Source organism: Neovison vison, chromosome 3 (genome assembly GCF_020171115.1).
Source record: "Neovison vison isolate M4711 chromosome 3, ASM_NN_V1, whole genome shotgun sequence".
Lineage (NCBI taxonomy): Eukaryota > Metazoa > Chordata > Mammalia > Carnivora > Mustelidae > Neogale > Neogale vison.
Window position 1 is genome coordinate 160828232 of NC_058093.1, and position 18261 is coordinate 160846492.

Genomic DNA, 18261 nt, shown 5'->3' on the forward strand with positions numbered 1-18261 from the left:
CAAAGAACTGGCTGGTGAGCATCTATTACTGACCTCACAAATCACAGGACTTATGTTTGAGGTCTGGGCACAAGGAGGGTGAGTGAGGTAATGCCTCAGTTTTAGCCAACCCCACTCTGTTCCTTGGGAGACAAACTATTATGGGAGAAAAGGTGTCAGGAGAAGTGAAAATCTGTCCTCTAGAATCTGTTCTCAAATCTTGACCTAGGCAAAGAAGAAAACAGTCACTGGTGGGTGCTGGACTGAGGGGTCTCCTGGGGCTTTCCAAATTCTGATGACGCTTCATGAAATCTCTTTACACAGGCCTCCCCTAGGAAAGACAGGAGGTCTTCCCGCTGTACCAGTTGAATCTGCTAACTCCCTTCTATCTGTTATGTCTTGTGGAATTTCATGCACACACACTTCAGGAATATTCCCTACTACCATTTTCATGTCCAAGCCAGAGAGGAAAACTCTTACTCATAATTCACAAGAAGAAAATACTTCCTACATCCAAAGGAAGACCTTCTGTGATAAACACTTTAAAGATGAATTATTTTACCAGTGGCATGTTTTTAAAACATGCTCCTACTTTATAACTGATCAAATCTTCATTTTTTTTTTTTTTAACTCAACATGCATTCCCTACAAACCTACTTGATATCAGGCATGGTGCCACCCTGGGCATCTGATGAAGAATAAAACACAGTCCTGTCCTCAAGGACTTCTGGGGCCTTCAGACGAGAAGGAGTTGGACCTTCTAGCACAGCGTGGTCAAGTCTTACTCTGGAAGAGTGGGCACAGTGTTTTGGGAGATCTGGGGAACTCTTCATAAGGGCGACAACGGAGTCAGATTTTTAAGTGTAAAAGAGATTATAACACAAATGAAAAGAAGAAAGACATTTTTAGCAAGAGGAGCATGAAACAAGTTATGGAATGCAAAAGGCAGTCTGTGGGGAACAGAGGATTTTGTGGGACTGAGGCACAGGGAGGTGCAGGGAGAGACGCAGAAACTGAGGAGGAACGACGCAGCAAAAACAGAAAAAACTTTATCAGCCATGAAAAAGAATGAACTTTATCCTGTAGGAAGGACAAGGTGGAGTCTGGGAGGTTTTTTAAGAAGGGGTTGCAAGACCCAATCTGTGTTTTAGGAACAGAAGCGCGATGGCTGACGGGATGACTGAGAAGACCAATAAGGCAGCATTACAGAGACCGTTCATAGTATGTGTTGGGACTGTTCTATGCTTTTAGATGCCCACGGTCATTTCTCTCTGCAGGTTCTTTAGTTGTATCTGAGTTTTCCCTCTTTAATTATAGATCAATACCGATAAATAATTTTTCCTACCCAAGATACATCATCTGCGGTTCATAAAATAACATTCCACATGATATGCAGTAAACATTTAGGTAAACACATTCTTAAAAAAAGAATCTCTTACCTGAACAAAGCTGTTCCACTTTTGTGTAGTTTAAAGATACTATGTCATTAACCCATGCGATGATGTCATGTCTGCTCATAGTCTCTTGGGTTATCGAGGTAGAATACACATTGACAGCCATTCCCCAACTAGAAAAAGACAAATAAGGAAAAAATTAACTCCAGAGCATAAAAGACACCTATTCAAGGTCAGGACCCTGGGCAGAACCCTAATGGGATGGAAAAGGCCTGCTTCGGCTGAGCCTTTTCTCTTCTTTCTCCCTCTTCCATGTATTTGCTTAGATACGATGAAATGCCACATAATGTTCATGCAGGACCACTTCACCTCCCTCTGCTGTCCTCCCAAGGTTTTTAGGTTCTAAGATACCTATTTTCTCATGTAACTCGGTCTCACTGTCATCCTTAAATCTATGTGTGGTATTAAAAAGTTGTCACGTGTGCACTGGGGTCACGTTTCATCTTTCTACATAACTTCATCGTACTTCCACCACTTGCCAACAGCTCCCCCTTGCACACTGCTTGGAGATGGGAACGGGAGCTCTGTTGTATCCAGCTGCTCAGGCTAAAAACACCATGCCCACTCTTGCCTCCTCTGTCTCCCTCACCGCCACATATGATCCAGCAAATTCTACTGGCTCTAAAGTAGTTTCCAACTTTGGTCAGTGCCCACCTGGTGCTCTGCAATATTAGTCTTTTCCTGGGTCGCGCAACGTGCACCCTTGCCCCCCACCATGTATTCTCAACACAGAAGGCAAAGACAAAAATCAGATGCTCTCTCTCCGTAGTTTAAAACTCTCTAAGGGTGGCTCATCCCCCACTACAATCCAAAGTTCTTGCCAAGCTTTAGTCAGCCTGATATATTCTGACACCTTTCCTTACTACCCTCTCCCTCACTGCACGCCATCAGAACAGCCCCCTGGCTGTTTCTGGAACTCCTCCAGCTCACCTCCTCTTCAAGGCCTTTGTACTGCTGTTGTTTCACTTTGGACCCTGACCCAGTTTTAAGGGGCATACCCTCATCTCCTTCATCAAGGAGGCCTTATCTCTTTCTTTCCCTCTTCACAGACCTAGGAGAGAAGCTCCATGGGGAAAGGGATTTTGTCCATTTTATTCTTGTAGATATCCCTGGTGTCTAGTTCAGTTCCAGACATAGAATAGGCTCTCAATAAAATGCTGCAAGAGACGTGTGCTCCCCCACCCCCTTCCATGTAAGGTAAGCAGGGCAGTGATAAGCTAGGTAAGCTTCGCACTTTTCTTTAATCAGCTTTGGAGAAAATCCACTTTAGAAATGGGCTTCATTTACGTTCCCTTGAAAAAAAGAAATCCTTAACCTGGTATTCTCTACTTCTAAAAGCTCTGGACAAAGCTTTTATAAAAAAATATATAAAAACATCTGAATAATCTGAAAGACACATACTAATTGCATGAGCCTTCCCTTGAATTAATATATTCCTTCGGAGCATTTCATGACACCTTTCACCAACTTTTCACCAGAGTGATATACACAGAAAAAGTTTTGCTTAAATATTTTATCTGAAGCTCTGTGTAACTGGTTTCCTTTTTTTATATTAATAAACTTTATTTTTTAGAGCTGTTCACAGCAAAATTGAATGGAAGCAGAGTTTTCCCATAGACCCCTCCCCTTTTCCCCCCTTCCATGCTCTGCCCTATACACATCCCTACCAGCTGGTACATTTGTTGTAATCAATGAACCCACACTGATGCTCCGCCACCTCAAGTCCATGGTTTACAGTGGGGTTCCCTCTTGGTGTCACACGTTCTGCAGGTTGTCACAAATACACGATGGCAGGAAGCCACCACTGTAGTGTCATACGGAGTAGTTTCATTGCTCTAAAAATCCTCTCCACTGCTTCATACCCTCCTCCCAGAAAGCCCTCGCAACCACGGATCTTTGTACTCTTCAATGGTTCTGCCTTCCCCAGAACGCCATGCGGGAAATCCTACAGCATAGAGCCTTTTCAGGTTGGCTTCTTTCATTGAGTACTGTGCAGTGAAGCTTCCCCCAAATCGTTTCATGGCTTATCTTTTTAGCACTGACTATTCCACTGTCTGAATGCACCGCTCAGCTAATGAAGGGCATCTTGGTTGCTTCCAAGTTTTGGCAATTATGAATAAGTGGCTACAAACATCCATGTGCAGGTTTTTGTGTGGATGTGAGTTTTTGATTCATTTGGGTAAATACCAAAGAGCACTATTGGTGGTTTGTATGATAAGAGTATGTTGAATTTTGTAAGAAGTTATTAAACTGTCTTTGGTGTCTGTCCAAAGTGGCTGTACCCATTCTGCAGTCCCACCAGCAATGAATGAGTTTCTGGTGCTCCATATCCTCACCAGCATTTGGTTTTGTCTGTGTTTTGCATTTTGGCCATTCTAACAGGTACACACTAGTAAAAAAAAATTTTTTTTTAAACATTTAAACCTGTTTGAAACTTTGTAATTTTACTAGTTCTGTGCAACATAAAATACTTGAATCTTTTTAAAAAGTATGTATTTATTTATAAATACATAAGAAAGAGAGAATATGCAGGGGAGAGGGGGCAGAGGGAAAGGGAGAGAAGCTCAAGGAGCCCCACGTCTGGCTCTGTGCTCAGTGCGACATCTCCTTGAGCTTCTCTTCTCCCACGAAGAGGAGATCATGATCTGAGCCAAAATCAAGAGTCAAACGCTCAACAGACTGAGACACTTGTGTGCCCCTACTTACATATTTTTATGTAAAATGTTTCAACTTTTATTTTAAAAAAATTTTTTAAGGTTTTTATTTATTTGACAGAGAGAGAGCACACACACAAGCAGGGGGAGCAGCAGAGGGAGAGGGAGCAGCAGGCAGAGGGGGAGAGAGAGAAACAGGCCCTGCTGAGCAGAGAGATCGATGGGGGGCCTAATCCCAGGATTCTGGGATCAAGACCTGAGCTGAAGGCAGACACTTAACTGACTGAGCCACCCAGGCACCCCCCAATTTTATATATATAAAACTTATTTTGAAAGTTTTTGATACGTAAAGAAAACCAGTTATGTTTATTGGCTTCAACAGTTGTCAACATTGGCCAATCCTGTTCCATTTATACTAGTCCATACTCTGTCCCAGATTCTACCCTCTGCCCCCGAAGCCAGTTTATTTTGAAATAAGCGCCAAGCATCTCATCATTTTGCCTACAGGTATTTCAGCACGTGTGTCTGAACGATAAGGACATTAAAAAACTCAAATAGCATTATCACATCTGAAAATAAAAATAATTCAGGCATTATAATGTTAATTTTTTTCAGTTTGTTTGAATCTAGACAAATAAGATTCATACATTGTGCTTCTTTGATGTGTACTTTAAATATTTTCTATCTGTAGATTTCTTCTTCATTTCTAATATTTTCTTTGCAATCTATATTTTTTCTTTTCTTTTTTTATTTTTATTGTTGGAGAAACTGGGTTGTTTCTTGGACAGTAACTACAATCTGGATTTTGCTCACTGCATCCCATGGGTGTGGTCTGACATATTCCTCTATCCCCTGGGTTCCTACAAATGGATCATTTGATCCACAGGCCAGATAGGATTCAAGTTCTAATTGAGGGTTTGGAGACAGGATTACCTTGCAGTGTTAGAACTTCCATCAGGAGACACATCATGTCTGACTTCCTTTGGGATATTGTTAGTTATTAACGCTATTCGTTCAGAGCCACCTATTCTTTAGACCTCAGAATCATAGTCTATCATTCATTTTTGAGCCAAGACTAGTTTACAAAGAGAAATTTCCCCTGTGAGGTACTCGTCATGTAACAAAGACAGGATAGATGCCTGATTTGCTTTCTTTACCATTTTTCAAAATAATGAGGTAGTTCTCTACTATTCTCCAAACATGACTAATGAGGTTTTTATTTTTGAAGCAGAATTATGAACTCATAGCAAGTATGTTTCAATCCACGTCTCAACCAACCACAGTTTAAATCTTTACTGGTGTGAGCTTGCAAGAACTTATTCAAGCTGTTTTTTGAGTTCTTCTGACAAGGTCCCAGTAGTCTTTGATCATTTCCTTGCTTTCTGGTATGACAAAATGTTCCAGGCCCAACCTGAACATTTCCTGCCTTAGACATAAAAACGGTTATTTCTCCAAAGGTTCCTTACTTCTTTAGTCACAAATAGTATTTAGAAATAAATATTTTTAAGCATGGCTATCTAGGACAGAAAAATCTTGTTTTACACAAAAATCTACATATTTGTAAGAGAGTTAGGTTTTGGAGTGTTTATTATGTCTATAGCAATAAAAATCTAATTTCTACCTCCCGTGCTAAATGAAGATTTTTTAAAAAAAGATTTTATTTGTCTGAGAGAGAGAGACCGAGTTGAGGAGGGGAGGGGCAGAAGGAGAAGCAGACACCTCGTTTGGCAGGGATCCCAAGATCCTGAGATCATGACCTGAGCTGAAATCCTATGCTTGACTGAACCACCCAGGTACCCGAAGTTTTTTTATAAATATAAAATAAATATCCATCTATCCCTAAGAGCACCCTTATCTCTAAGTTCTTCTCCCCTGAAGACCTAAAAACAAAAACAAAAACAAAACCCTCCTAGTACTGGCATTTCAGATAATGGCACCATCCTCGCCTCTTTTCTACAACACTATTAGAGCTTTTTGAATATCTGGTTAATAACATGCACTGTTTTCTTCAGCCATCATTTATTAAACAAAACATTTGTTTTTGATACCTAATCAAACTTTGTGTGACTATGGAAATGATATAAAATCTTGATAAAGATAATTCAAGACTTAGAACATTTTGAAATGCTTGAAGTAATTTTCACTTGCTGGTCTAACTTTTGGCAGTTGAAGTAATCTTCTGATGGTTTCTTCCTCAGGCAATTCTGGAAAGCTCTGCTCTACCAAGCATCATTGCAGGATAAGGCGCAAGGCCCAGAGATGTGCTACATGACGTTCAGCCAAATTGTAATGAAATTTTTTGTCCAGATGATTTAAAGACAACTAACCACAGAGCAGAAGAGATCCAATCAGGTCTGTGATTTAGAAAGATAATCCCATCACAAGTGAGTAGAGATGTTCTGTGGTTTCCTAATAGAAAAAGTGTGCAACCAAGGCACAGGTTACAATGGCTTTCAAGAAATCCATGAGGACAGAGAAGCTAGTCATTCCTTTGCTGGAGGTTCCGCAAATGAACCACACTCTCCTCTGGTCTTTACTGATAACATCCCCTAAGGTCAACAATCTTTCCATATCCAAACAGACATTCAGCTCACAAAGGCAGGTAAAGCACTATGTGCCTTGATGGAGCTCATTAGGAAGACCAGGAAACAATGAAATAGCACCTGATTTTTGCTTTAGAAAAATTCCAGTTAATTAGTTACGAGACTCACCCCTCTAACCTCTACTACAACCCTTCTCTACCCAACGCAGCTGCAGTCCCCAGAAACCCCAGCAATAAGAGTAACCTGCTTTAGGGGACCTGTGGGAAAACCAGAATGGAGGGCAGACCAAGAGGAGGGTGAGTGAATGAAGGTTAGGAATATTTTAAGTTTCTTTCTTTCTTTCTTTTTTTAAGTAAGCTCTACACCCGATGTGGGGTTTGAACTCATGAACCCAAGATCATGCTCTACTGACTGAGCCAGCAGGTGCCCCTATTTTCTTACGTTTTCTAAAATAAAACAACACATTAAATAGATTTCTATACCTACTTTGCACTAATAGCAACGGAACCAGTATAGTTAATTTCTAATTATAACTCATGCTGATTAGAATATTCTTATCAATCTTCCTCTAAATTTCACCAAGGTACTTGCAAGTCTTCCACTTTGTGACTGTCCCTTGCTTTCTTTATTAGTTTCCCATCCAAATGCACAACGCCTTCTGATTTTAGACAGAGAGCACTGGGTCTTGGGCCCTTCTCTGGGAAGGGCTGGTGCTCTTCCTAACCTCTAGGAAGTCAGGTTGAGCCAAAGCAAAAGAAGAATTCTAATCCTAGGTAGCTGGGTTATGGACATTGCGGAAAGTATGTGCTATGGTGAGTGCTGTGAAATGTGTAAGCCTGATAAACCACACACCTGTACCCCTAGGGCAAATAATACATTATATGTTAATAAAAATTATTAAAAAAAAAAAAAAGAATTCTATTCCTGATCTGCCATCCATGCTTTTATCTTCCACAATCCTTCAACTCCCACTTTTTGTACCAGGGCAACTCCAATCTATTCAAGCTTAAAGCATTCAAGTGACTAAATGGTTCCCAGAAGAAAACTGATCTTTTTCAAAAATTAAACTCAGGGCTGGTAAAAGAATATTTTAACAATCTTTGCTTTTCTGTGGAAACATTCTAAAATCCTAAAATTTCATTATAATTTCTTGGTGCCAATATAGCTTACAATAGAAAAGTACCAGCCTCCGCTTATTCAGAAATGTTTGGATAACACAAGGACTTTTTCTTTTATTTTAAAGTGATTTCATGCTTCCATTTTGATCCGTGAAAGAATCTTATGAGAAAGCAGGGGAGAAATTAAAAGAATTCATATAAGACATCAATCTAAGAAACTGAAAGACACACAAATAAATGGAGAGATATTCTGTGATTATGGACTGGAAGAATATTGTTAAGATGTCCACACTACCCAAAGCAATCTACAAATTCAGTGCAATTCCAATGGCTTTTTTTTTTTTTAATAGAACTAGCATATAAAAATTTGTATGGATCCACAGAAGACCCCAAATAGCCAAAGCAATCTTGACAAAAAAGAATAATGCCAGAGGTCTCATGCCCCCTGATTTCAAACTATATTACAAAGCTAAAGTAATCACAATAGTATGGTATTAGCAAAAAAACCCAGACACATAAATCAATGGAACAGAATAGAGAGCCCAGAAATAAACCCACACATGTATGTATGATCAATTAAGACAACGGAGGCAAGAATATACAATGGGGAAAAGACCATCTCATCCATATATAGTGATGGGAGAGCTGGAGAGCAACTTGCAAAAGAATGAAACTAGACCACTAACTTATCCATATACAAAAATTACTTTAAAACGGATAACAGACTTGAATTTAAGATGTGAAAGCATGAAACTCCTAGAAGAGAACACAGGTGATAAACTCCTCAACACTGGTCTGAATGTTTTTTCAGATCGGACACCAAAGGCAAGGGTCACAAAAGCAAAGATAACTAAGTGTAGCTACATTAAATTAAAAAGCCTCTGTGCAACAAAGCAAACCATCAACAAAATGAGAACTGGGAGAAGACATTTGCGAATCATATAACCAATAGGTTGACATCCAAAATACATCAAGAGCTCATACAAATCAGTCATAAAGTAATCCAATTAAAAAAAGAACAGAGGATCTGAATACATTTTTCCCCAAGACATACAGAAGACAAACAGGCCCATGAAAAGGTGCCCAACATCATGAATCAGAGAAATTTAAATTAAAACCACAGTGAGGTATCACTGAACACCTGTTGGAATGGCCAGCATCAAAAAGACGAGAAACAACAGTGCTGGTGAGGATGTCGAGAAAAGGGATCCTCACGCACTTTTGGTGGGAATGTAAATTGGTGCAGCCAACGTGGATAAGAATATTGAGTTCCTCAAAAAATTAAAAATAGAAAAAAAAAATTAAAAATAGAACTACCATATAATCCAGCAATTCCACTTCTGGGTATTTATCCAAAGAATACAAAAACACTAATTTGAAAAGATATATGCATCCCTATGCTCAGTGCAGCATTATTTATAATAGCCAAGATACAAAGCAACTAAAGCATGCATGAACAATGAATGGATAAAGATGATGTGACACACACACACACACACACACACACACACACACCAGAGCTACTCAGCCGTAAGAAGGAAATCTTGTTATTTATGACATGGGATAACATAGATGGACTATGAGAGTTTTGCACTAAGTAAAGCTAGACAGAGAAAGACAAGTAGCACATGATTTCACTTATAAGTGGAATCTAAAAAAAACAAAACCCAGATTCCTAGATAGAGAAAATACAGTGGCAATTGCTAGAGGGGCAAGGGGGAGGGTGTCTGTGAAGTGAATGAAGGGGGATCAGGGGATACAAATTTCCAGTTATAAAATAAGTCTGGGCGATGTAATGCACAGCATGGGGAATATAGTCAATAGTGTTGTATTAACTCTGTATGGTGACAGAGGAACTAGATTTATTATGATCAGTTCACAGTGCATGTCAAAGCACCATGTTGTACACATGAAGCCAGTAGAATATTGCATGTCAATTATGCTTCCATTAAGAAAATTTAAAATACTAGTTTTTTAAGAGTTTATTTTTAAATAATCTCTACACCCAACATAGTTTTCGAACCCACAGCCCTGAGATCAAGAGTCACACGTTCCACCCACTGAACCAGCCAGGCACGCCTCAAAATACTAACTTTTAAGTTTATTAATTTCCAAAAACTCAGCCAAGAAGAATGAATGGCTGAGACAGGTAAGTAACAGCAAGTTCTACAGAATAAAAACACAGGGAACACACGGTGCAAAGTTCACACTGGATCTGCAGCATGTCTTTTCCATGGAAACAACAGTTTATTCTGATATAACCTGCAGTCCCATTTCTGGGCCATAGACACTTCTCTTGGTGCCACCCTTGCAAAAAAAGGAAGTCAAAGCATTGCCCTCTAATTTGCAGCTTTCTGTCAGATTTTTAACCAGATCGTAGGTGTTTAAGACCTGATAAGTACGGCAACACTGAAAGAAGATAAAGGACAATTCCCTATCATGAGGTCTCTGGGCCACTGGATTTTGACACAGTATTTATTTTATTTTATTTTATTTTTTTGCAAGCTGAGCAGGGGTAGGGGCAGAAGAAGAGGGAGAGAATCCTCAAGAAGACTCCCCACTGAGCGTAGGACCCACAGATCTTGACCTGAGCTGAAATCAGGAGTCGGACGCTTAACCCACTGAGCCACTCGGGTGCCTCTTAAATTTTACTTTCAAATGAATTTGCATTCACTGTTACCACTTAAAAATAAACCAGTAACACCAATACATTTACACACTGTTATATGAGTGTTTGCATGTCTTTCTGAAAAGCCGGCTATATAGATATTTTGCAAATAGGAGAAAGAACAGAAAAACAAAAATCCCTTCATACCTCCAGCAGGCAAAGTCACGACTCTGACTTTCCTGTGGATAGTGACTACAGAAAAAAGACAGCCTCAGGCTGGGGGCCCATGTGTCGATTTTGTCTCCATAATCAACATGTGGTGGTGGGAAGGGGAGAGGTTCAGCCAGTTTAAGCTCTGCAGCAGTTAGCCATATAAATTAGAAAGCGCACTTCTGCTTACCAAAACAAAAGGAATTTTTATGCGACAGACTGGAGTTTGCCTACTGAGCAAAGCCCGGATAAAGACTTGGCAAGCCCCAAACCACGGAAACCGAAGGATGAATTCATCACCTTCCAAGGCATGGGCCTCTAAACCAATTACAAAATATTCTGCAATTTTGATGTCCAAGAACAAATTTGGCCAAGTTTGTGAATTTGGAGAGACACTCTTTTGGAGTGTCTCTCCAAAATTTGACAAATATATAAGCTATCCTAGCTAGTAAGCATCATGTGTGGCCCTCAACTGAAATTCTTTCTTACGGAACTCATTTTGTTTCTGTGCCCCACCCTAACCCTTACAAATAAATCACAGCCATACATGGGGTCTGGGGAGGCAGCTACTTCTCATTTCCTCCCTTCACACTTTGACTGATCACTCCTTTTGAAAGAAACGGTTTCTTTCAGTGAGGATCACGACAGGCCAGGTGTCGCAGGATCCTGGCTCCGGTCCTGTTTTGGGTGTGTGGCTATAAGAAGAAGAGTCTGAGAAATTAATTTTGGGAATGAGGCATGTGGAACTTATTTTCATTTTGATTTCTTCCCCTTACAACTAACGTTTCAGTTTGCCAGGCTTCCCAAGTTTAGACACGACCATCTGCGGAAGAACAGCCCGAAGTGGTTGACTACTGTCTGCGGCTCTGTAGGAAGGCCCCATTCGGCTTAAATTTACCCCAAACCCATTCTGAAGCTGAACTGTTAAAATACCTTCCTGACGTAAGTTACCTTCTTTATTACACTCCCTAAAGGAGCCTGGATGCAACTGGAAACGTAACATTCGACACAAAACGTTCTGAAAATTCGACCTGCCCTGTGCCAATGCATTCCATTCACACATTTTACCCCGACATCTGACAGCTATACCCGTATTTGTGGCTCTCTGTCTTCGCTCTCATTAACAGGTCCCTCTTCTCCACATGTTCCCCCATCACGGGAGAATATCCCTCTCCCAGTCTTAAGATAAATATATGCAGTCCACACTTCACCCAATTTCTCACAGAGGAAAACAAAGAGCCGCATAGAAAAGTCGTCCAAAGAATAATGCAATTTCTCTTTCACCTGAGAAACAGACTTGAGTCGAGGCACATGAAGGATTTCTGAAGCCCTTATAATAATCCATGGCCCGGGTGGTTTCTTCAGTAATATTTCAAGATAACAGTGTTTCACAGGAAGTTATATCCTGCTGACCAGGTGTTAGCATTCCTTTCAAAATATCTCAGAAGTTGTTTGTACCACGTGTCCATACATGCCAAGGTAGGAAAAAACACCCGTGAGCCAGAAGAACACCTTTCCTTTACCAGTCATTGGATTTACACTTGGTCCAGGTCAAGGCCTCACTTTTAGTTCCTGTCTCACATGGTGTTGCTTGCCTTAAGTTTTTTAGGATTGTCAAGGTTGGCCTGCCTACCTACCTACCTATGCTACCTACCAGATGAGGTAGCAGTTGGGGGGGGGCACTATTTCAAACAGACTTGCAAACATAGCTTTTTCCCTAGAAATAATTTTTTGCCATTTTAACAGAAATGGACATTTTGCAAATACTTCTAATCAACACAACTCTTAAGATTTTTAAAAGAGATTTAGGTATAACATAGGTATAACACTGAATATTTCCTTCTCTTACAGGTGGCATCTTTCTAAAATAACCGATCAATATTTTGAAGCAGCAGCAGATCAAATACTAAGCCAAAGGAAGAAACCCCGAAAGTTGTTCTCCAAGATGACTTCTGCGTTGGAAACTAGGTTATCCACTCCATCTGAGGGGCACAGAAGAGATTCGGTCCCACAGCAGACAGTCACTTAAACGAGGGAGTTTTCCTTTGAAAAGCCTTGCAACAACACGACTAGATTCTGCCTGAGTGCCTCCTTCCTGGCTCCCTCCCTAACAAAAGGCGGATGTGAAGTCTCCTGTGGTGGTTCCTCATAATGAACTGGGCATCAGCAGGGAGTGACAAGTCAATGTGTCCCCTGAACCAGAAACTTCCCTGCTTTTCAGCTGTGCATAATTCATTCTCTAGATTCAATACCGTGAGGGGTGGGATTTAAACATTTCACCAAGGAAAGACTATCTCCAGATAATTCTCAATTCATCACTTTCTCTTTACTTGTGACCTGAAATGGGAGGGGGCAGTATTAGTTTGAGGAGGGGGATCAGGACCCAGTGAAGCCGGAGTTAAAGTGGGTATCTCTGAAAGACAAACTGTGACGGGATGAAATCTCCCTGGAGAGACATCACAGAAACCATATTGAGTTTCATTTAAAATTGGGTATTAAGGCTTCTGTTTAACTTGTGGAATAATTGATGTATGCATGGATTGTAGGGCCGGGATGAGAATTTAAGAGGTCACTTATTGTCTTCAGGTAATAAGAACACACTTAAGCTGCTGTGCGCAGACATGCATCTGTTTTATTTTTACGGGGTTCTGTGACTCTGCTATGGGATTAGACAACGAAAGACTCACTCCTCCAGCCACGGACCCTCCCTGGAGAACGCCACCGGCCAGCGGAAGGGCCTCCTTGGGTAGCAGAGCTGAAAGCAGGACTGACCTCAGAAAGGGACAGCAGAGACAGCAGGATATGGCCACAATGACAAAACATGTCTATTTTGTCAAAATAGATGTTGTGAACCAACTGCAATTATTAATGTACTCTTCGGTATATCAGTCACTGCTTAATGATAATGCTTTTAACATGCATCCGAAGTTTCATTTAGTGTGACAATCCAAAGTCCTAATTCCAGCTAAGGAGAGAGAGATTTCTCTCTCAGAGGGAATCAACTGAAAATATTTGTCCAAGGTGCTCATCTCTTTTACCATTAACTGCTACTTTTAAAAACAGATTAAATTTGGGGTGCCTTGGTGGCTCACTCAGTTAAGCATCTGCCTTTGGCTCAGGTCATGATCCCGGGGTCCTGGGATTGAGCCCCGCATCGGACTCCCTGCTCAGAGAGTCTGCTTCTCTCTCTTCCTCCGCTGCTCCCCCTGCTTGTGTGTTCTATCTGTCAAATAAATAAATAAAATCTATTTTTTAAAAAAGATTAAATTTGCTCTGGCCATACCACCATGTATTCCAAGTACTATTTTTAAAAACAAGAAGATGAAAACACAGATTTCTCCAACCACCTGCAAAAGGAGGTTCTAGAGCTAGCCTTGAAGATCTACCTCTATTTTAACATCCTCGTCATTCTGTGTCAGTCCTGTCGGGTACTATCCAGGAGGTGCTTCCTTAGCTGGCCTGCCCACAATACGGTAAGGAGAAAAAACAAATGCAACTTCCAAAACAACATACATAGGTTTTGATTTTTTCAAACTCGGAATTAATGAGTCAATAGTGATGGCCCTGAAATGACTTGGAAACTTGGCTTTTATCCCAAGAATGAAGAAATTTTTTAATTCTAAAACAGTTCTTGGTGGCATTTGTAGTGTTCACTGATATGAAACTCAGATGCATATAATGGAAGAGTAAAGGCTAAGGCCATAAACACACACACACACACAGAGGCATACATTTCTTCTTATGGTCAGAAATGCAGCTGATTATAGCTGATGATATTTGCTTAAACGTCCATCTGTTTCAAACAGTGGGTGGCTCAATCCATGCTCTGAAAATAATTTCCATGACCCAGAGCTCATTCCCATGCCACAAGGCTTGGCTGGTCTCCTCAGGGCACCAACTTTTGTCAGTGCCCTCCCCCCGCCCCCCAGGCTCCCAGTACATCGACTCGTTCTTGACCATATGCCTTCTGTTTATTTTCCCAGTCCTACTTGGCTCTGTTCCCTCTCACCCTGACCTTAGCTCTCTCCCATGATCCAAGTCATTTCCAGTCAGGCTCCAAGCCTCTGCACCCCCCAGCAGGACCCCAGGTCAACCTTTCAGGGCATAGGTGTTATACCCACCATGGTGGGCAATCATGCTCGGTAATTAATCCATCATGCATAAATTAGGTGCATAAGATAAAGCAGGAGAGGATGCGATGGCCGAATGAACATGGCAACACTAGGCCAAGCTGTGCAGTAGGTGAGTTTTTTCTAGAAGCGCCCACCTCCGCACCCCATCCCCATTCTGAGCGACTGTTGCTCTCGGTAGTGTGGATTCCTCACCAGGTACTTAGCATGTTTAGCTGTCTGCCTTCTCAAAACCTTGTCATAGCAAGAAAACAAATAAGGGATGATAGCTTCAAGGTTACTCCAGCAAGGCCGCAGGTGAGGAGGTTTCTCCCAGCACTTGGCACTACTGGCTGTACCTCATGCTTCAGGTTCAGTCCGAATGCTAACTCCCTGGCAAGCCCTCCCTGTCCACCCTCTGAAGTGGCCGCCTCCGTTATTATCACATCACACTCTTCTCCCTCACTGTGCTCCTAACACAGTCCGTTCTTATCTCACTTCTTTGTTGTCTGACACCACCTGCTGCCCCCAGGATGTAAGCTCTATGAAGGCAGAAACTTTATGGAATATATATTGTTACCTGCTGCCTCTCCTTTGTCTAACGCAGTCCCTGGCATGAAGTGGGTGCACAATAAAAAATGCCCAACGGATGTATGCGGGGGAGAGTGTCATGGGGAGGGGAAATTCACGAGGTGCCTGAAATCATACCATGTAACCAGTAGCCTGTGTAGGCCTCTCGCCCAGTATGTCATAGTTTGGAGGGAACACATTAGGGCTGAATAGATTCAAGACCTCTTTTAGGTCTAAACAAGAATCACGTAGAGAAATGTGCCATTTTTTAGGTCTCCCCACACAGACATGAAAAGCTCAGGAACTATACTGCAGCTTCATGAGAGCACCGATCTAGGAATCGGAGCAACTCTCAGCCGGATTCGTAAACTTGGACACATGCGCCTCACCTCCTTGAACATCCTTTGCTTTATGGAAGTAGGTAACACACATTTTCTCATTTCCTCTATGCGATAGCTACTGCTTTTGTGCAGTTATGTGGGAAAAGACACAGACTCAGGTCTAGTGACTGACCTGCGCCCAGGCACAACTGAGTGGAAGAACTGGGATTTGGAGCTACGGCTGATTCTAGGATTCTTGATTCTCTCAACAAAGCCCCTTTCTACTCTACTATGTCAGTAGAGTAAGTGGGAACAAAAAAGAACTCGAAATGGGACACAATTGTGCTCTTCAATAAAACCCTTTTTCCTCTCTATAGTTCTACCAAGGCTTCATTGTACATTTTCACTTCAACCCAATGAGTTTTCCTGAAGAAGAGTCTGAAATGTAGAGATTCGGGTGACTACTTAGTTTATTGCTGGGAATGAATTTTGGCTCAAAAACCTGCCAGCTATAACATACAGGCCATACTAATATTTTAGGAATCACCATATTCTACATTTCTAGTTACTACTTATTTTGGACTCCGGTTTCTCAATAGGCTTTCATATTAGTCAAAATACACAGAGACCACATACATACATTACTGCTTGTAATTCTTTTAACTCTAATAAAAGAAATAAAATGGGAATCTTGACTATATGTCTAGAGAAATCTTTTTTAAAAAATAATCTCTTGCAATCTCATTCTTTGAGGTTAGTGCCTATCCAAAGGTCTATATTATAGTAAATATCATTTTTTAAATTTATTTATTTATTTTTTAAAGATTTTATTTATTTGTCAGAGAGAGACAGGGAGAGAGAGTGAGCACAGGCAGACAGAGAGGCAGGCAGAGGCAGAGAGAGAAGCAGGCTCCCCACCGACCAAGGAGCCCGATGCGGGACTCAATCCCAGGACGCCAGGATCATGACCCGAGCCGAAGGCAGCTGCTCAACCAACTGAGCCACCCAGGTGTTTGTTTATCTAACAGAGAGGAAGAGAGAGCAAGGGAGCACAAGCAGGGGAGAGTGACAGGTGAGCTCCGGAGAGGGAGAAACAGGCTCCCCACTGAGCAGGGAGCCTGATATGGGGCTCAATCCCAGAATACTGAGATCATGACCTGAGCTGAAGGTAGACACTTAACCAACTGAGCCCCCTAAGGGCCCCTAAAATTCATTTTTAAGCTCATGAAATGGAAAGTGAAATACCAATAAAATTAAGCCTAAAAGGAAGAGCAATGTGCAGGCCAGTGTTAAAATAGATTTTGGTGACTCTGACTCCAAAATGGGTAATGTACATCCACATCCTTCCAGCCTTCCAGCCCTGTTCATGCTATTTCCTTTTAATTCTTTTCATAGTAGACTGACACAGAACCAACATGGCCAACTGGGGGAACAGCATGACATTCAAGTCCATAAATACTACATAAATAACGACGAGGTACTAGTGAGCTTCTACATCAAACCTACTCCCCACCCTAGAGAACAACCTGTGAATTACATAGAAGACGGTTGCATATTAGAACAGGACATGTAAATTTCAGTCATTTTTTAAATTAGTAATGTTCAGCCAAACTGGTGTTACAATAGGGGAATGCTATCAAAACGAGGCACACTATTTTGTCATCAGTTCTCCAGGCCATCGTCCCCAAAACTTCCTTTCCCAGGTGAAAGGATTCATTTTGGTCAGAATTTCCCCCATCTTCCTGCAGTGCCATCGCAGAGTCACAGCGCCTCCTTCTCTCCTCCTCCCTAATTACCCTTTCAGCAACTAGACACCAACCCTATCTTCCTTGTTTACTGGAGGAGAAGAGGTACATGTTATTGTGCTTTGCTTTATTATTTTTTTTAAGATTTATTTACTGGAGAGAGAGCACATGCACGCAAACATGAGCGGGGGAGGGGTGGAGGTAGGGAGGGAAGGGCAGAGGGAGAAACAGACTCCCTACTGAGCAGGGAGCCCCACATGGGGCTCGAGCCCAGGTCCCCAAGATCATGACCTGAGCCAAAGGCAGCCACTTAACTGACTGAGCCACCCAGGGGTCCCTTGTTTTGCCTTTTTTTTTTTTTTAAAGATTTTATTTATTTATTTGTCAGAGAGAGAGAGAGCACAGGCAGAGAGGCAGGCAGAGGCAGAGGGAGAAGCACGCTCCCTGCGGAGCAAGGAGCCTGATGTGGGACTCGATCCCAGGACGCTGGGATCATGACCTGAGCCGAAGGCAGCTACTTAACCAACTGAGACACCCAGGCATCCCCCTTGTTTTGCTTTTAAATTAATGAATTCATCTACCATTTATTTACTGTAATGAAGAAACCAACGGACTTTTTTTTTTAATCATTAGGTACCCAGCAAAAATCAGTTTACATACACACCTCGCAATACCCCTCCACTTCCCTGTCTACTGCTTTTTAACAGGTCAAAAGTCAAAACATTTCTCACATCAGTGTGTTGACACTATGATTCTCCAAGGGAAGTACAGATAGTGAGCATTTGAGTCAAGACTGAATAAAAAAACTGCACAATGTCCAAACTGAATCGGGTACAGAAATAACAGGATCAGATACATGGTAAAATCCTTGGGTTTGGTAAAGAGTGGAAGCGAGGAAGTTTCTTGAATTGAAGCCTCCCGTTCTGATTCTGCAGTTCTATGGTATGAGAG

General features: G+C 41.5%; 1 protein-coding gene across 3 annotated transcripts in view; it reads right to left on the reverse strand.

Annotated features, from left to right (window-relative positions):
• MAPRE2 (microtubule associated protein RP/EB family member 2) overlaps window positions 1–18261 on the reverse strand; it is a 158918-nt gene that overhangs the window by 65492 nt on the left and 75165 nt on the right. For all 3 annotated transcript variants that reach the window (XM_044243170.1, XM_044243169.1, XM_044243168.1), the window contains one exon: window positions 1419–1546. In XM_044243170.1, coding sequence (XP_044099105.1) covers window positions 1419–1539 — 121 coding nt within the window. In that variant the 5' untranslated portion in view covers window positions 1540–1546. The remainder of the gene's footprint in view (window positions 1–1418; window positions 1547–18261) is intronic.